Source organism: Sinocyclocheilus rhinocerous, unplaced genomic scaffold (assembly GCF_001515625.1).
Source record: "Sinocyclocheilus rhinocerous isolate Xijiao unplaced genomic scaffold, SAMN03320098_v1.1 scaffold797, whole genome shotgun sequence".
NCBI classification, from domain to species: Eukaryota; Metazoa; Chordata; class Actinopteri; order Cypriniformes; family Cyprinidae; genus Sinocyclocheilus; species Sinocyclocheilus rhinocerous.
This window is the reverse complement of record NW_015632978.1, coordinates 1315073-1335195: the sequence shown is the minus strand read 5'-3', so window position 1 is coordinate 1335195 and position 20123 is coordinate 1315073. Positions and strand designations below refer to the sequence as shown.

At 34.4% G+C, this 20123-nt stretch overlaps 2 protein-coding genes across 3 annotated transcripts; one reads left to right on the top strand and one right to left on the bottom strand.

The window, feature by feature from the left end:
• Nucleotides 1-1628: 1628 nt before the first annotated feature.
• On the top strand, nt 1629-9334 carry LOC107743122 (uncharacterized). Its single transcript, XM_016556247.1, has 3 exons — nt 1629-1789; nt 7431-7948; nt 8720-9334. Exons 1-3 carry the CDS (start codon nt 1712-1714, stop codon nt 9111-9113), a joined length of 990 nt encoding a protein of 329 aa, XP_016411733.1. The 5' UTR covers nt 1629-1711; the 3' UTR covers nt 9114-9334.
• Nucleotides 9335-14513: 5179 nt separating this feature from the next.
• On the bottom strand, nt 14514-17907 carry LOC107743140 (lipoma HMGIC fusion partner-like 3 protein). Of its 2 annotated transcripts, XM_016556265.1 has the most exons (4): nt 17485-17907; nt 16887-17120; nt 14895-14958; nt 14514-14809 (listed from the first exon to the last, which is right to left on the bottom strand). In XM_016556265.1, the coding sequence occupies exons 1-3, from the start codon at nt 17900-17902 to the stop codon at nt 14933-14935; spliced, it is 678 nt and encodes a 225-aa protein (XP_016411751.1). In that variant the 5' UTR covers nt 17903-17907; the 3' UTR covers nt 14514-14809; nt 14895-14932. The 2 variants fall into 2 exon arrangements, with proteins under 2 accessions (XP_016411751.1, XP_016411752.1); XM_016556266.1 differs by lacking the exons at nt 14514-14809; nt 14895-14958 and adding an exon at nt 15746-15783.
• Between the last annotated feature and the right edge of the window lie 2216 nt (nt 17908-20123).

The window sequence follows — 20123 nt, the reverse complement described above, 5'->3', positions numbered from 1 at the left end:
AATCGAAATATTGGTAAAAAAAAAATCGCAATTAGATTATTTTCCAAAATCGTTCAGTCCTAATGGTTTCACATCACAGAATGAGGCAGAAATCATTCTTTTATAGTATTATTCTTCTATACAGTGATAAAGGCTATGTCGATTAGCACTGCATTATAAATTTACTATGCATTATATATTCTTATAAAAATACCTGAGATGGCTTGAAAAACACAGATAAACCATATTGTTGAAATCATGTGTTTACTGTCTTCAAGTTTCAAGTTTAATCAAGTAGTAGACCTAAGGTTTTATTATTTTATGCAATTGGTATAATTTTTTTATAAGCCTATGATGGGTAAGTTTTACTTTTAGGTGTTTGTGTTTCTGAGGCTCTCAAGACTGCATGCAGCTATCACTTGTAGCCAGAAACAGTGGTGAATGGTACTATATTTATAGCATCATTGATATAAGGCTCGAAATTTACTTTTTTACTTGGTAGCACTGGTGCTCCCAACTTCAAAAAGTTAGGAGCACCAGCAAAAATTTAGGAGCACTCACCAAAAATGTATGAGCATCACAACTACAAATTATATATTAACAGATTTTATCCTTACATTCTTAACTTTAATGCAGATTTTATATTGGTTAATATTAGCTGTCAATCACTCAGTCACTGCTTTCACCTAACTACCGCAAGAAAAAGAAAGGGCTGAAGAAGAGAGAAAATGAAAAGAACACTGACAGATTTCTTTTGCAAACAACCTAAAGTTAAGTTCTTCTTTGGCAAGTGTTAGGATGGTGTATGCGGTGTTAAATTTTACATTCAGCTCTGCCAGTTGCACCGAACGGCTGGCAGCTAGGGGTGTGCGATATTGACAAAAAATTATATCTCTATATTTTCTGGTATTTTATCGATAACAATAATTTGACTGAGTGTTACTGTGCTGATATCTTAAGGACTACAGTGGACAGCTGACTTCTTCATACTCTGTGTGGTGGTCAGTTCACAGCAGTGACAGAAATTAATCTTTTCCAATAAGTTTAAATAGATTTTTACCTTTTATGGTAATTTTTACCTTAAAGCCATTTTTTCTAAAAGTGTGCATTATCATGAGAGTCAAATTCTTATATTTAATCAGTCAATTATAATAAGATACTTGGGCTGTTATCAAGCAAATGAGAGCACCGTAACTTAATTTGAGCGATCTAAAACAAAGTCAAAGAGCGGTAACTGATGATACTGTGTTCTGCTTTGGTTTCTCCTGGGCTTTTCTCCAAGATTCTTATACACATGATAAAGGAGGTCATATATATCCCAAAATTATCAATAACTAATTTCAACCAAAAACGAAGTTATGGTGTTTTGTCTTTGCACGGCAGCACTGCTGTCACCATAGACGGGCGTGGTTTCAGCAACTAGCGCCTCAGCTTCACCCACGTCCCGCCTTTTTGCCCATTTTCGATTATCCGGGAGTGACGCGCTGCCAAGATGGTGGCGGTCGACTCCGCCCACTTTAGGCTTCAAAAATGCTCTTCTGAACCCTACGAATGACGTCACGGACACTACGTCCATGTTTTTTTTACAGTTTATGGTTCAGAGTAGCAGTGAAGCTCCTCCCCCTCTGCTCTGCTCTCTCTCTCTCTCTCTCTCTCTCTGTCTGGATCTGGGCTAGTGTTTGGTGGCAGCGTTTCTCTTCACTGCAGGGGCAGCTTCATTCTCTCCTCCAGGATGTCGGGCCTTCTGACCACCTCTCTTCTGCTCTTCCTCTCCCTGACGCTGTTCCAGACTCCCACACCAGAAGCAAAGGTAAAGCAAACACCACACCAGACCCTCATCATGTGTGTTTGCTAAGACTAAGTGCTTAATTCACTCTGATTTCTCTATAGCTACATTTTAACCTGCATGTTTTCTTCCTTTTTATCTCTATGCTGCTAGGTTTGCGTTTGGTGCTAATTGCCAATTTCATTGTGTTTAGGGGCACTTTTCTATTTCATTTCAAGTGTTTGTATATGAATCATTGCACATGGCTCATAGTGAATATGTGAAAGTACACAATGTACTATTTAGGTGCTTTTCATATATGTTATGCTTGGCTGCGTGTTAATTTCTGCTAAACTGATATGTCACAGAGAGCAATGAGATAAGTCGAGCCAGATGAAATAGGGCGTACTAATCATCATTGCCTGGCAACAACAGAGCACATATCAACAGGGCTTTACTGTCGAATACTATCCTGATTAAATTCTGGAAATTTCTCAGAAAGGCAGTGCGCAGAACAAAGAGCTCTTGCAAACAAGCCAAGATCACATTAAACATTACATGCATCTTTCAGCTGGAGAGATCCATGTTATAACAGATGATGTGTCTTGTGTACTTGTTGACTGTTCTATTGCTGATGAAAGCATTTTGTTATGAGGTTTTAACTCAAAAATATTCTATTGAATTTAAAAAAAAAATCTTATTTGCAACAAGCATTCAAAAAAGGTAATTCATGTTTAGAATGTTTAGAATCAGTAATTATTCTAAGGCGTTGATATGATGTTTGGAAAGTGTTATAGTGCATTGCTATCAATTTGCCAAGGCAACAGGGCCTGTGATATACTGGTCTCTATCCTTTTATCATAAAAATGAGAGTTCAGCAGTACTGATGCATTGGAGAGATATGTGGACACTGGACAGCTGATATAAAGAGCTGTGAATTCAAGTAACTAGGCTGTAAGACATGAAAGAGCATGTGTAGCAGTCATTAGTGTGCGCTCATGTTTTCAGCACCACGGACAGCAGCTGTCACTGAAACACAGTCATGTTGAGCTGAATATAAACACTACAGTGATTTTGGGAAAGTGTGAAGGATTAGGGGCCATATCTGAAGGACAACACGGGATAAAATCAATAGGAGAGGAAGCACAATCTCATTAGCAGAACAAACAGCCGCTCTTTCACTCCAAGCGGAGGAGGAACGCTGCCGTGGCAACAGCTTTCAGAGAGCACTCTCAGTTTTCTTCCATCCACCCATTTATACAGTAAAAAAATTGTCAGTTAACCTAAAATCTAAATTAACAAATTATTCAAATTAAATAAAGATTTAAAATGACTCTATATGTGAATATATTGGGTTCAGTGTAATTTTAGTATTATTTATATAATATTCAATATTTTTAATTGGCAATTAATTTGATATTTTCCGTTTGCATTTTAAATTTAGTCATCTTGTTACATGCTTTTGTTATTTTATTAGTTATTTATTAGTTTTTTTTTAAAATCTATTTAGTTTTTTCCAGTTTTAGTTTTAGTAATTATTATTAGTATATTAGTATTATGTCAGTTAGCTTCCATGGCAACATCTCTAATTATGTTTTTTTTTATATTTATAATTTATTTTATTTCAGCCTGATTTCAATTACAAAAACTTTTTAACAGTTTTAGTTAATGTTAACATTTTGATTGGATTTTTTTAAAGGTTTTTAGGTTTAAGTTTTTCATCTAATATTTTTTATTTTATTTTTATATCAATTACTAAATTATTTTTAATAACAAACAACAATAATAACACTGATTGGATTCAGTTTGTTTTATGTTGGTTTTTGATGTCTTTTTTTATTATTTCAGCTTTTTAAATAACCGAAAACATTTTTAATAGTTTTTGTTATAACAACACTGATTGGATTACACTTAATCTATACACTTAAACTGTAAAAACGTTTTATCGTAAACTGTTTTTTACACTTGCCATTGATTTTTTAATATAGAAGTGGGTGCATGAAGCATCTTTTTCAGTATCTTTATTAATTAAGTCCAAACCCATGAAGTATATTGATAATCACTAATATATTTTATAATGACACACACAACTAGATACAAATTGATGTGACAAATAGGCCTGTCGCAATAATCAATATATCGACTTATCGCGCAATATATGTACATGACCTCAATAATTTTTGGTGATGCAATATATCGCCCATTATATTTATTTAAAAATTAATGTCACCATGTTTTGTACGTTCCACTTGCGCCTGTGTCGTACATAACGTGTAGTCATGAGGTGCTAGTTCAAATTTAAAAAATGCTTCTACAAAAAAAGTTTCATCAGCAGATATGGCCTTGTTTAGTGATCTGTGCCTTGTACGGACATCTGACTGCTAAGTAGTGATTGTATTTTTCAGCAATAGTGTGCACCCTTAATTTACAGAGAAAAGAAGGTCAGGGAAAATCTGTAGATGGAAAAATCTCCATACAAGTTCTTTGTGCATTTTTCTTTTTTTCTACTTTGCACTTTTTGTTAGAAAATGTTTATTTACTATTTATTCAGGTTTTTTAAGGTATCTAATATTTTGATACTTAATTTCCATTATCTAAATATTCTTAAAAATTAAAAGTTTGTTGTCATTTGGAAGTGTGTAGGCCTTCTTGCATTATTATGCTGTTACATTATGATTATATATTCAGTGGCATAAAATGGTCTTTAAAATGACAATAATATCGCTTATCGCAATTATTTCTGGGGCAATATATCGCACAACAAAAAGTTGTTATCGCGACAGGCCTAGTGACAAAGCACTCTGGCTGGAGTCTGCAGGAGTTTTAAAATAACTTTGCAGATAGTTGTTCACATTAGAAACATTTCCACTGGCGCAGTAATGCAGAGTGGAGCAGATGGTAAGGAACCCGAGGACATCGACACCACTTGAACTCATGATATGAACAGCAAGATCTCCCACACACGCAATGTGTACGTCTGGAGCGCTACAGACGTCATAATGCACCAGAGTGAGTCACTGATTCAACTCACACAGCGCTCAGAGGAATCCTGTTCCTTTAGTTTCAGACGTCACTATATCTGCCTCGTTTATTATGAATCATAACAGCCCTGAAATACCACATAAAGCTTGAACTGAGAAACTGACTCCGCAAAAAAAAGTTTCATTTATCATTCTGACACAGAATATGCTTTACAAGATCACAAAACTTGCACATATGGTAGTTTTTGAGCACTGCTGCTAGTTGTCTCTCAGTGCTCACTTTGCAATTTAGAATAATTATGTTGCACACAGAGGGTGAAGACAATGCCATGACTCAGCACTTTGTTTATAACCTCAGGCTTGAGCTCAAGCGCTTTTCAGTGGCTAACATAAGTAGAGAAACAGATTCAAGGCTCTAGACCATAAATCACTGCTTAAACAAGTCTCCTATCAGTAATGGTGGACGTAGATCATCAGTGACAGAACTAATATACGCTGAAGAGGAGCTGGTTACTCATACTGTCAGAATGTGCTTGCTATGCACCCTACAGTGATTTCAGGCTCTAGAAAGCATCTTTCTTTTCTTCTCAACAGTGTGTGAGTGTAATTGAATGTCTGACTCAGTGGGGATGGAGAGGAGGCGTGAGGATGAAAGTGCAGATGAGAGGAGAGGAAAACATGCTTACTAATGCTTCCTCTCCAGTGCATGAATGATTAGTATGTAAAGTGTCACTGAAGTGGGAGGTGTGTGTTTCTGTGCTCTCAAAGGCAAATGTACGTCAGAATCTACAAATCATGAAATCTTCTGCCCTTACTGCTATTCATCAGAGTTGGTCCTCTGTAGGCATACATTAATTGCTAAGCAAGATTACATTATTAAATTGCATTACATTATTAAACAATACCATAACAACAACAAAACTTTAGTTGAAAATACCAAAATAACTGTAATCAATTGCAGCATCTATAACAATTTTGAATAATGTAATCTACCGATGGCTACACCAAAGCCCCGCCCACCACAAACACGTCACCTGTCAATATAATAAATCAACGGAACAAATCTAGCAGCACCATGGTTTTTTAACAACAACAAAAGTTAAGCTGAAATGACCAAAATCCATTCAAGTGTATGTAACAATTTTAATTAATTTCACAAAGCTATGGCTTAACAATACCAAAAAACCGCTCAGACACGTCACCTGTCAATATAAGTCAACGGAACTAATTTTGCACTATTTTAAATTAACAACAATAACAACAAAACTTTAGCTGAAGTAACCAAAATAACTGAACTACATTAAAGCATCTACAACTATTCCTAATTAACGTAATTTTACAACTCTACCGACGACAAAACGTCACCTGTCAACATAGCAAATGAACGGAACAAATCTATCAGCGCCATAGGTATTTGTACAAGAATGGAAGGCCCCATTCCATTACCATCTACTTACCAGTGTGCAGACTAACTTCATCCTCCACTCCATCCTTCAGTAAATTCATATTGTCGTTCCGTCTAACTTGTTTAGCTCTCTTTACCTGCTCCTAATCCCACGTTATGCGCGCCAACGGTGATACTGAAAGCTAGCCGATTCATTTGAATGTTTTGAATGAAAACGCTGTTGACGCTGCGTCATTTGAATATTCATTCTGATTGGCCAGTTTAATAACGAGAGGCGATTTTACAAACGCGCCAACAGCGTATTAAAGAAAAATATTTTCTACTTTATATGCTTCTGAGGTATACACATTATTAGATACATTAATTAAAACAAAAATTAAATTACTAAATCACTTTCGTTGTTATGTTCATTTTTAAAGGGGTCCTATTATGCTCTTTTACAAAGTCTTGATTTTCACTCTAAGTTTGTCTGCCTTGGGAAAGCTAGCGTGTCTCTGACATAGTGATAACACTCATTACCAGGTCTCGTCCCATTCGTCGATCTTTGTGATATCACAAATCCCGGAAAATGTGCGTTGTAGTCCAAACGAGTCGTTCGTTGTAGTTTTTGAAAAGTGATTTCTGTTAAATAAAATATCTCCTTTTGAATTGGACTTTGAGCTTTGTAACTTTGCAGATCTTTTTTATGCTCAAACAGCAACATTACAGACTAACTAAAGTTGAAAAAGTGAAAAAGCATAATAGGACCCCTTTAAGAGATTTTTTACTTCTGCTGCCTCTATATCTGACAGGTAGTAGTGTTATTTTAAGTGTTGTATTTAAAAGTGTTTACAGCAACTTTAAACAATGTTTTATGAATTAGAAAAAGCTTTGTTGTTCAATATAGGGTTTAAAATATGGGTAGTTGACAAATAAGAATATATATGTAATAGTCATATAATACAAGCCACCTTTTTTGACCATTTTTAATAAATAATCATTTTAATGTTGTATATGAGGTCATAAAAGCTGCATACACAACTCAACGCATCGCATGTATGTTTGTTCTGAACGTTCAGAAAAGATCATTGAACATTATGAAACAATTTGAACTGGAAAAACATTTGCCCTCCTCTCTGCACAATAAGCAACTCCATTCATAATTAAAATCTGTCTTTGCATACTGCCATATTTAAGTACAAATGAGTATAAATAAAAGTTGTCGGTACCAAACTGTGCACAAAGTTGTTTAACATAGAAACAAGACATTTTTCACCAATCATCTGTTTGATTTCTTTGTCTTCCGCTCTGTATTTGTCAGCCTCTCTCTGCCATGCGTGGAGGAGGTGGAGTCCGTCTGCGAAGAGACCTGCGGGATTCAGTGCCCTACGAGGCCCAGATGATGTCTTACCCCGCTGCTGACTTCAGGAGGGGAAGCAATGATCTGTACTACCAGCCAGAGGTCTTGAGAGCTCGAGGTCTTGGACAAGCCCTCCAGCGACTGGTGGAGAACGATCAGAGGCGGGAACAGGAAGCAGATTATCTGGCGTCGATGCTGCGGCTCCTGAACGAGGCACAGAATAACGGACAGGGCAAACCTGAGGAAGAGGAGGAGGAGGAGGGTGATTTCCAGGGCCCGTACCCTCCGGACTACGATGAGACCGAGCAGGCCGTGAGCATGGCCAAGCCCCAGGCTTCATGGCAGGGCCTTCTGGATCCTCAGCTTACTCAGGCTCTACTCAACCGCTACAAGCAGGAGAGACTGATGCAGACTGGACTCGCTCCGAACACCAACAGGATTCCTGAGAGAGAGCAGGACAAAGACCAAGAGATGCTCAGGTAATGAAAACATGTCGTTCGCAAAGAGAACAGTACCTCAGATTCAGGGTTATAATAACAAAAAACTATTAAAAACATTTGAATTGAATTATTTTTTTACAGTCTAGGATTGAAATAAAGCTAACTGAAATAAGCTAAAACACTAAAAGTAATAACTGTAAATAAATAAAAACTACAACTGAACTAACCCTAACTGAAACCCAAATAGAAAAGCACAAAAACAAAATGACAAAATATTGTACAAAAGCTAATCAAAAATTCTTAATAAAAATATAAATATTAGATTAAAAACTTAAACTAAGATTAGAAATAATAAAAATGACAAATGCATAACAAAATTACAACGAATACTAATACTGAAATTAAAATGAAAATTGAAAATGAAGAAATCAAAGCGCATTCAAAATATTAATAATACCCTAATATAAATATTAGATGAAAAACTATTAGAACTAAATAGTAATATAGTTCAAACAAACACTAATAAAAAAGACAAATACACAAATAAATGTATTAGATGGAAAACCTAAACTATAAAAAAAAACAAATGAGAAAAGCACATAAAATTGCTAAAAAGGTCATTTAAAATATTAATAAAAATTAGAAAAAAATATAAATACTACTACAATGACACTGTTCCAAAAAATGCAGTTTATTTTTAAAAAAAAACATTAAGACAACCTTTTTTGGGGCAATAGCATATGAATTGTGCCATGTTAATTTCAAGTTGTCTTTAAGCAAACATACTTCAATTTTTATGTATTATTAAAGGTACCTTGTTGAGAAGATCCTCTCCAGCTTGGCATCGGGTGGCAATCAGGGAGGCCCTTCAAACCAGCGTGCTAAACGGGACCTGAGCATTGTGGCCAACATGGAGCAATCTGGAGGACCCGCCCTAAAACGCTCCCGCCGGTCCCTGGACTCCGCCCCTGGCCCCTCCCCCCAGGTCGAGGCATCGCTACTGAGGGTGAAACGGCTCGATGGCGACGTGGACGACGACGAGGTCGCAGGGCAGAGCAACAGAACACCACACGTCGGCCTGCAGAGAATGAAGCGCATAGACACTGACCTGCCGCCCCCCAAAAAACACAGCCGCAAGCGCAGAGCCCTGACCTACGACCCCGCTCTGATCGCACAGCACATCCTGCAGTACCTGCCAGCCTAAAGAGTACGAGAAAGTGAGAGGAATAACAAGGAAACGTTTGGGGGAAAATAGAGGGAAATCTAGACAGACAGAGGGACTGCAACATTTCACTTGCTTACAGATACGCCAGCGCTCATTGTCATCTGCCTAAATCTAATCAAGGCCTGCTTGCCGAGGTACTTTGATATGATGTTGCTCTGTTTCAATGTTATACTATAATAAATCCCACACACATAACAGCTTATTGAATATGCTTTTTGTTTATCTTCTTTCTGGCTACATTATACAATATGGAAGGCCTTTTCTGCCAAAAAATTATAAAGGTAATTGCAACTTTTTTTCTCAAAATTTTGAGATCATATCTCACACTTTTTTTCTCGGATTTATGAATTTATATCAAAAAATTTTGCCTTTTTTCTCAGATTTCTGACTTCACATCTCATAATTCTGAGTTTTTGTGTCAAATTCTGCCTTTTTTCTCAGATTTCAGAATTGTCAGAATTGCAGGATATAAACTTCCAATTCTGGCCTTCTCGCAATTATGTTTTTATCTCACGATTCTGACTTTTTTTTTTCTTTCTTAGAATTGTGAGACATAAACTCAGAACTGTGAGGTATAAACTCGCAAATTTATATCTCCCAATTCTGACTTTTTTCTCTGATTTCTGAGTTTACATTTTGCAATTCTGACTTTTTTTTCTGAGAATTGCTATCAAGTCAGAACTGTGAGATCGTAAGTCTCAGTTACCTTTTTAATTTTTTTATTCCATAGTACTACAGGCATGAAATTACCTTACCGACATGGAAATTAGCATCAGTTACTGGCTTGCACAAGTAGCTCATCGCTGTTTTTGTCAGAATCAACAGGATCAAGGTCACACTAATCTTTATTACAGACTGAGATGGTTTTAAATGACGCTTCACTATAAATAAGATCTGTTGAAATGCTGTTGATAACTCACTTTGTCCTTAAAAACAAAACCACAGCTTGACCAGCATTTAGGTGATGTTTTGTCACCCAGAATCCCTGAGTTTCTCAACAGATGAAAGCAGCATGACTGTGCTTCTACAGAGATCCAAATATATCCGAGCTTTGCTACAGCTGTCAGTGGGTTTGGAGACACTCTGTTTCATATTGTGAGCAAAGCAGCAGTAACTATAACAGCAGGCTCACTCTGTGCTCTCAGTATTTCTGCTGTGTAACTGAATGGCAGCTCTATATGCAAAATAAAGTGATTTCTGGGATGCTATATTGATTTTTTCATGTGATAGCCATAGATTAAATAGTTTTCAGGAGTAGGCCATTGATAATTATAAACATTATATAATCTAATTTACTTAAACTATACTGTTCAAAAGTTTGGGGTCAGAAATTGGTATTTTTATTTACATTTATTCATTCGACAAGCTTTTATTCAGCAGGAATGCATTAAATTGATCAAAAGTGAGAGTAAAGTCATTTAGAATGTTACAAAAGATATCTATTTCAAATAAATTATTTTGAATATTCTATTCATCAGAGAATCCTGAATAAATGTCTCATGGTTTTCACAAAGTATATACACAAAATAAGAGCTGTTTTAAATTGTAATAACATTCCACAATATTAATATTACTAATTTACTGTAGTGTTATGAAATAAATGCCTTGAGCAAAATAGACTTCTATCAACATTAAAAAAATCTTAGACGCCAACATTTTGAACAGAAACATTTAGATCCAAATGGCAATGAATCTAAACCGAACATCTCAAACTGCTTAAATAATTTATATCAGTCTATTTCACTTACTGTGTGAAACAGGCCTTATATGTTATATTTACAGATTTGTGAATCAGATCAGTTGATTTTTTGACATTGCTTTTTTTTTATTTTCTTTCTTACAAATGATCGAGAAAAAAAAATGATTGAAATCTCTTTATTGCTAAGATATCTGGTACAAGTTTAAACCGCACAGCATCAGATCAGCCTGTCTAAATGTCAAACCTGCTCTAAGTGAGTTTCCTGTCCTCTCTTTCTCTGATTGGCTGTCTAAAGTGGTGTACCATCTTCTTAGTGTCATATGCATCCTATTCAAGCTTGATGAAGTGTATTTTGTCCCTTGACTTGGCTTCGAAACATTCTGTCTGATACTAATCACTGTCCCAACTTCTTGCCTTCTGGGTTTGTAATCTGACAATTATGAATTTGTGAAGGAAATCGTGGTTCTTAGTATATTTAAATGCTTTTCGATATTTGTGCAGTTATAAAATCTTGTACAAAAATACATATCTCTGCACTGCGAGTTTTGTCAAACAACAAAAATCACTGTAAGTGCTAATAAAGTGTATGTGAACACCAATATTTTGTTTAGAACTTTGCATTGCTTTTACAGTGGAAGCGGGTTAGAAATGACCTCACATTTAACATTTAATGCAACAGCTTGATCAAATCATAGCCTATTAGAATTGCATCTAAACATCTAAGACAATGGCTGAAGACAATTACAAATACAACAGTGGCATGCAGATTTGATGTTGGCATGAAGCGGAAGTTGCAATCAACTTTATTACCGTATTGTAAAGTATATCCATGTGAAAAGAGAAAAGAGGCAGATCTTAAAGGAATAGTTCACCCAGAATTTAAAATTTGCCCAAAATGTGTTCATCCTCAGGCCATCCAAGATGTAGATGAGTTTGTTCCTTCATCAGAACAGATTTGGAGAAATGTAGCATTGCATCACTTGCTCACCAGTGGATCCTCTGCAGTGAATGGGTGCCGTCAGAACGAGAGTCCAAACAGCTGATAAAAACATCACAGTAATCCACAAGCAGTCCACATGAATCCAGTGCATCAATTAACATCTTGTGAAGTAAAAAGCAGTGAGTGTCTGTAGAAAACGTTAAGGCATTTTAACTTTAAAATGTCGCTTCTGGCCAAAATACCAGTCCATAATCCATAATAATGCTTCCTTCTGTCAAAAAGTCCATCTCCAACAAAATATTTGTTTAGAACGGTTTTCGCTTGTAAACGCTGCTTGATCTGTGCATATTTCTCTCCTGATTCAGACGAGACGACTTTTTCACTTAAAAAAGCAATATTATGGATGGAGGGCTCAGATTTTAGCCATGGTTAAAAACATCTCAGTAATGGATTTGTTTCTTACAAACACTCAGCTTTTCGCTTCACAAGATGTTAACTGATGGACTGGAGTGGTGTGGATTACTTGTGGTGTTTTTATCAACTGTTTGGACTCTCATTCTGACGGCACCCATTCACTGCAGAGCATCCATTTGTGAGCAAGTGATGTTGAAGAAACAATCTCATTTAGATCTTGGATAAGAAAATAAATAGGCAAATTTTGATTTCATGCCAACTATAAATATGAACAATTATTTGCTACTTTTAGCCTAAAGATGATCAAATCAGTAAATCCACATGTTTAAGACTTTACTGACAAAGAAAACAACAGTATTATAATGCTGAATATCTACCTACATTTCACTCCAGTCCTCATCTTAAATTCATGCACAAAAACATCCAGAACACAGAATCAAACATCACAGTTAATCCTCTAAACATCCTTTAACTGAAAAGCACATTGATGTGATCTGTGTGTGCATCGCAGCAGGTCACAGAGACCTCGACTGTACCTCCACTTGGAAATGCACTAAAGAAAATGGCCTTTCCTCTTCTCTATTTAGAGCCGCCATTACAAGATCAGAGTAATGTTCCTCCGCCAGGGGAGAAAGGACTCGGATACTGTTGCCAGGTCACGGTTTCTATGCAGACCGGTTATGTAAGCAGAATTCACAGGATGATGACATCATGCTGAGGGGGAAGAGATCAGCGTCTCTTCACACGTTTTATGTCATCATTATTTGTCGAAAGAGAAGTGCACAAACGACGTGATGAAACAGCCACCTGAGAGGGTGAGAAAGAACAGTGAGATGCAGAGGATGCTAGTGGCAGAAAAACAATCCCCAGAGAAACCAGACTACTGTTTTACCAGCAGTTTCTGACTGGTGAGAACAGCTCAGGCCTGTTTTATGCTGTCAGTAACAAGCCAGTCACTGAGAAGAGAGGAGAAAACAACATTACATGATTCAAATATCTGTGTGGAGAGAATAACATAAAAATGAGTGTAATTAATATTATACTAAATTAAGAAAGATAATCAAGCAAGCAGTACAGCTTCACTCAGTACCACAATATCACAAATTAATTATATATATATGTATGTAATAAAAGACTATTAATTAGCCAACATTTATTGTTGACAAAATATTAATATATATTATTTATCAATAAAGTGTTTTTAATATCTTTTATATGCTATTATAATAATCATTTTGAATTAGCTTTTATTTTTTACTTTCAGCTTTAATTTTAGTTTAAGTTTTAATATTTTTGTTAATATTAGATAGTTTTTATAAATATTTCTGTATAGATTTCATTTATTTTATTTCAGTTTAGTTTTAGTCATTTTTATTAAATTAAGAAAAAGAATCAAGCAAGCAGATTTAAGAGTAAAATATTTTGTTTGTAAATTTTTATTACAAAATATTAATTTGCGAACATTTATTATATTACAGTATTTGTCAATATAAAACCAGTGTTATTTTAATATCATATGATTATCATAATATACAATCATAATATCTATTAATATTTTGAATTAGCTTTTATTTTCATACTTTCAGTTTTCATCTTAATTTTAAAGTTGGTAATATTGGTTGTTTTTAATATTTCTATTTAGCTTTAATTATTTTTTATTTTAGTTTATTTTTTTATTTTTTTATTTATCATTTGTTGCCAAGGTGACATTACGGTTTTCGCTTGTAAACGCTGCTTGATCTGTGCATATTTCTCTCCTGATTCAGACGAGACGACTTTTTCACTTAAAAAAGCAATATTATGGATGGAGGGCTCAGATTTTAGCCATGGTTAAAAACATCTCAGTAATGGATTTGTTTCTTACAAACACTCAGCTTTTCGCTTCACAAGATGTTAACTGATGGACTGGAGTGGTGTGGATTACTTGTGGTGTTTTTATCAACTGTTTGGACTCTCATTCTGACGGCACCCATTCACTGCAGAGCATCCATTTGTGAGCAAGTGATGTTGAAGAAACAATCTCATTTAGATCTTGGATAAGAAAATAAATAGGCAAATTTTGATTTCATGCCAACTATAAATATGAACAATTATTTGCTACTTTTAGCCTAAAGATGATCAAATCAGTAAATCCACATGTTTAAGACTTTACTGACAAAGAAAACAACAGTATTATAATGCTGAATATCTACCTACATTTCACTCCAGTCCTCATCTTAAATTCATGCACAAAAACATCCAGAACACAGAATCAAACATCACAGTTAATCCACTAAACATCCTTTAACTGAAAAGCACATTGATGTGATCTGTGTGTGCATCGCAGCAGGTCACAGAGACCTCGACTGTACCTCCACTTGGAAATGCACTAAAGAAAATGGCCTTTCCTCTTCTCTATTTAGAGCCGCCATTACAAGATCAGAGTAATGTTCCTCCGCCAGGGGAGAAAGGACTCGGATACTGTTGCCAGGTGACGGTTTCTATGCAGACCGGTTATGTAAGCAGAATTCACAGGATGATGACATCATGCTGAGGGGGAAGAGATCAGCGTCTCTTCACACGTTTTATGTCATCATTATTTGTCGAAAGAGAAGTGCACAAACGACGTGATGAAACAGCCACCTGAGAGGGTGAGAAAGAACAGTGAGATGCAGAGGATGCTAGTGGCAGAAAAACAATCCCCAGAGAAACCAGACTACTGTTTTACCAGCAGTTTCTGACTGGTGAGAACAGCTCAGGCCTGTTTTATGCTGTCAGTAACAAGCCAGTCACTGAGAAGAGAGGAGAAAACAACATTACATGATTCAAATATCTGTGTGGAGAGAATAACATAAAAATGAGTGTAATTAATATTATACTAAATTAAGAAAGATAATCAAGCAAGCAGTACAGCTTCACTCAGTACCACAATATCACAAATTAATTATATATATATGTATGTAATAAAAGACTATTAATTAGCCAACATTTATTGTTGACAAAATATTAATATATATTATTTATCAATAAAGTGTTTTTAATATCTTTTATATGCTATTATAATAATCATTTTGAATTAGCTTTTATTTTTTACTTTCAGCTTTAATTTTAGTTTAAGTTTTAATATTTTTGTTAATATTAGATAGTTTTTATAAATATTTCTGTATAGATTTCATTTATTTTATTTCAGTTTAGTTTTAGTCATTTTTATTAAATTAAGAAAAAGAATCAAGCAAGCAGATTTAAGAGTAAAATATTTTGTTTGTAAATTTTTATTACAAAATATTAATTTGCGAACATTTATTATATTACAGTATTTGTCAATATAAAACCAGTGTTATTTTAATATCATATGATTATCATAATATACAATCATAATATCTATTAATATTTTGAATTAGCTTTTATTTTCATACTTTCAGTTTTCATCTTAATTTTAAAGTTGGTAATATTGGTTGTTTTTAATATTTCTATTTAGCTTTAATTATTTTTTATTTTAGTTTATTTTTTTATTTTTTTATTTATCATTTGTTGCCAAGGTGACATTTTTTTTTTCATTTTTGTACATTTTTACATTTACTCAGGCCTGTTTTATGCTGTCAGTAACAAGCCAGTCACTGAGAAGAGAGGAGAAAACAACATTACATGATTCAAATATCTGTGTGGAGAGAATAACATAAAAATGAGTGTAATTAATATTATACTAAATTAAGAAAGATAATCAAGCAAGCAGTACAGCTTCACTCAGTACCACAATATCACAAATTAATTATATATATATGTATGTAATAAAAGACTATTAATTAGCCAACATTTATTGTTGACAAAATATTAATATATATTATTTATCAATAAAGTGTTTTTAATATCTTTTATATGCTATTATAATAATCATTTTGAATTAGCTTTTATTTTTTACTTTCAGCTTTAATTTTAGTTTAAGTTTTAATATTTTTGTTAATATTAGATAGTTTTTATAAATATTTCTGTATAGATTTCATTTATTTTATTTCAGTTTAGTTTTAGTCATTTTTATTAAATTAAGAAAAAGAATCAAGCAAGCAGATTTAAGAGTAAAATATTTTGTTTGTAAATTTTTATTACAAAATATTAATTTGCGAACATTTATTATATTACAGTATTTGTCAATATAAAACCAGTGTTATTTTAATATCATATGATTATCATAATATACAATCATAATATCTATTAATATTTTGAATTAGCTTTTATTTTCATACTTTCAGTTTTCATCTTAATTTTAAAGTTGGTAATATTGGTTGTTTTTAATATTTCTATTTAGCTTTAATTATTTTTTATTTTAGTTTATTTTATATTTTTTTTATTTATCATTTGTTGCCAAGGTGACATTTTTTTTTCATTTTTGTACATTTTTACATTTACAAAAATTTACATTTTTCATCTAATATTTATATTTTATTTTATTTCAGCTTTATTTCAAATTTACAAAAAAAATATTTTTTGCATTTTCAGATTTATTTATCAATAACACCACTGTATAAAACACATTTCCATTTAATATGTTAAACATAAACATGTTTGTATATTTATTGTAAAACTATTTTCTGTATCATTTGAGAGAAAAACAAATATGGTTCAGTTTCAAAATCATTAACTAACTAAACTCTACTCTCTTAAAACAGGCAGTAAAACATTCATTGATTTTAAAGATTTTAGCAAGAATAAGTGCAGCATTTACCATCACCATCCTTGGTGTCTTCTGGCAGCAGGGCATCTTGGCGATTCCCCAAAACAAAAGCCAGCGTGGCCAGTATGCCGGCGTCCAGCACCCCCAGCATGGCCAGTATGTACGCCCAGTGCACAGAGCAGTTCCCCGGGGAGAAACTACTCACACGCTCCCCACACAACGCCCGCATCTCAGCACACGCCCAGGAGTCTGGGAACAACACACACGCCAGCGCCAAACAGAAGCCTGCGCCACAAACACACACATACCGTTAGGAGTAATGTACTGTCTAACATATTTAGTTTGGATTTCAGGTCATGAAAAGCTCATTTTCATGAGAAGAGATTCTCAACATACTACAGCTTTGCAGAGAAATGTTTCTTGAGCACAAATCAGCATATCAGAATGATTTCTGAAGGATCATGTGACAACGAAGAACGGAGTAATGATGCTGAAAATTCAGCTTTGATCACAGGAATATATTACATTTTAAAATATTTTCAAATAGAAAACAGTTCTTTCAAATTCAAAAAATATTTCACAATAATACCGTTTAAATACTGTATTTTTGATTAAATAAATGCAGCTTTAGTGAGAGATCAGTTCTCACCTGCTGTGAGCTGCAGCCAAGCACAGATCTTATAGACGGTTGCTGCGCTGCAGAATCTGAGCAGACACATGCAGCCCACGCTGGCCCACACCATGGTGAGAGACATGCAGACCAGCACAGCGGGAGACTGGAAGGCAGGGAGTGGGGTTAGGGTGTGAAGAGACCCCCGGCATTCTGGGACGGGCCAATCCGTCTCCATGCAGACCTCAAAGAGGCCCAGCGTCCCGGTCGGAGGAGCCGGACCCCCTCCTCGGTAGTGCAGCTCTCGTGTGCCCACCCATGACGGCTGGATGAGAATGACCACCTCGATCACAGCAAAGCAGAGCGTGCTAACGGCCCACAGCATGCCCACCGCCCGTGTGCTCCGGATGAACTCAGTCTGATACAGACGGGCCACCTCAGACGAGTGATGCTGCATGCTGGAGACAGTCAGCACAAAGATCATATTAGTATCATTGAGATACCTTTACATTTTTATGTTTTCTGTTTTCATTTTAATTTTAAAGTTTTTTATTATTTTTTATGTCTATATAGTTAGTCGGTTTATATAGTCTGTTTAGTTATTTTAGTACAAAGGCAACTTAACTGAAAATGAGAAAAAAAAAAAAAAGTTGAAATAAAAGAAATAAAATAAGTTTAATTTTATTTCTAATCTTATTTCTGTAAAATTTTTCATGCAACTAAAAATTATATTTAATGGTTTTAGATTCATTAGTTATTTTAGTACAAAGGCAACTTAACTGAAAATGAGAAAAAAAAAAAAAGTTGAAATAAAAGAAATAAAATAAGTTTTTTTTTATTTAATTTTATTTCTAATCTTATTTCTGTAACATTTTTCATGCAACTAAAAATTATATTTAATGGTTTTAGATTCAGTTAATTATAAAACCCTGTTTCAAACAACACTGGACAACATTTTTGCTTTTATTTATTTATGGTACTAAAATTCATGTTACATAGTTTTTATGGTAACACTTACAATAAGGTTAGTTAATGTTAACACACTAACTAAAATGATAATAAAATTCATCTGTTGCCAAGGTATTATAGTAAACTAAATTAATTAACAAAAATTGTTACTTTAAATAAAATATAAAAAAAATACCACTTGTTTTATTTCAGCTAGTTGCCAAGGCAACATTTCTTATTTTGATATTTTGAACTATATACTATAATAATTTAAAATGTAAATTTAAAACAAAAATAATAACTAATATAAACTACATATGTATATTAAAAAATGTACAAAAATGACAAATTATATAATAAAATATAATATAAATGACAAAAAAATTACAAAAACTAAAATGAAAGCAGAAAATAAAAAAATAATATTAACTAATTTGAACAATTAATAAAAACCATTAAAATAAAACTATTATTAGTTAGTAAAAATACAACTGTTACTTTATGTCATCTCAGGCCTATTAAATAATATTAACAGATACAATTTTGATCTTAATAGTATATTAGATGTTAACATTTTTTAATTCTTTAGAATTGTTAATTGATGTTAACTAATTAACTAATGTTAACAAATGCAACCTTATTACGAGGTGTTACTGTTTTATATGGTACTTTAGGGTAATATCATCTGTACTTTTTTGTGCTTCACATTTATTTACATTATACCTTAAAGAATACCATGCTATTACAATGAAGCATGTCCTTAAAAAAAACATGATATTACCATGGAAAAATGCTAATACCATGGTCATTTTTAACACAAAAACATCCAAACGCATTTCAAACTATAAAAAGGGACATAATGAACAGCTGAGAGAGCTGATGCCTACAGGACAATGACCTGAAAACCTGATCTCAACCTGGTGAACGATGTCAAGAGATGGATGAAGGGAGAATCACCTCTCTGCTCTGGCTGATTCCAGGTCTCTTCCTCCCACCACAGGATCTGGGTGACAAAAATCTCATTAAAAATGAATGGCTTAAGAGCAGCATCATGTAAAAATGTAGGAGTGAGTGACAGAGAGAAATTGACCTGAATGGAGGGATTCTTCTCCTCCTCTTCCTCCCGGTGGGATCACGGCAGGCTGTGCAACATTAAAAACAGGCCCACGCCGCTTGCAACAATCTTCCTCGCACATATGACAGACACACACACGCACACTCGCACACACACGCGCACACACACACACACGCACGCACACAGACACACACACACACACACACACACAGACACACACGCACACTCGCACACACACACACACACGCACACACGCACGCAGCAATGTAATCCAATGATGCACAATGAGAAAATGAAATTATCTGTCAATCCCTGTGGGGGGGAAGAGAGTTACAGCTCATCAATCCTAAAAGCGTTATATTCCGTACAGAGTAAAGAGGAATTGAGAGAATAATACATGGAGCAGAAGTGCTGCATTTCAGATGAGCACAAGATAAGACGCAGCAGTCGAATAAACATGAATGGTGGAAGGAAGAAGCTCGTCTGTGCATCATTTAGCAGGTTCACTCGCGTGATCGCTCAGAGGACATGAACATTAATGCTTGCAAAAGAACAGAAACCAAAGGATTCATCAGTGGCGTGCGGTGGTGTTTTAAAAAGAGGAGGCAGTTTTATATATAAATATATATTTATATATAAATATTACATAAACAAT

What these genes read in the sequence shown, in the direction of transcription:
- LOC107743122 (XM_016556247.1), top strand. Translation starts at nt 1,712, where the DNA reads ATGTCGGGCCTTCTGACCACCTCTCTTCTGCTCTTCCTCTCCCTGACG. An exon ending in CTCCCACACCAGAAGCAAAG is followed by an intron (nt 1,790 to 7,430) that starts GTAAAGCAAACA and finishes TGTATTTGTCAG; the next exon opens with CCTCTCTCTGCCATGCGTGG. An exon ending in AAAGACCAAGAGATGCTCAG is followed by an intron (nt 7,949 to 8,719) that starts GTAATGAAAACA and finishes GTATTATTAAAG; the next exon opens with GTACCTTGTTGAGAAGATCC.
- LOC107743140 (XM_016556265.1), bottom strand. Translation starts at nt 17,902, where the DNA reads ATGCAGCATCACTCGTCTGAGGTGGCCCGTCTGTATCAGACTGAGTTC. An exon ending in TTGGCTGCAGCTCACAGCAG is followed by an intron (nt 17,121 to 17,484) that starts GTGAGAACTGAT and finishes TTTGTGGCGCAG; the next exon opens with GCTTCTGTTTGGCGCTGGCG. An exon ending in AGACACCAAGGATGGTGATG is followed by an intron (nt 14,959 to 16,886) that starts GTAAATGCTGCA and finishes CTCTCTTCTCAG; the next exon opens with TGACTGGCTTGTTACTGACA.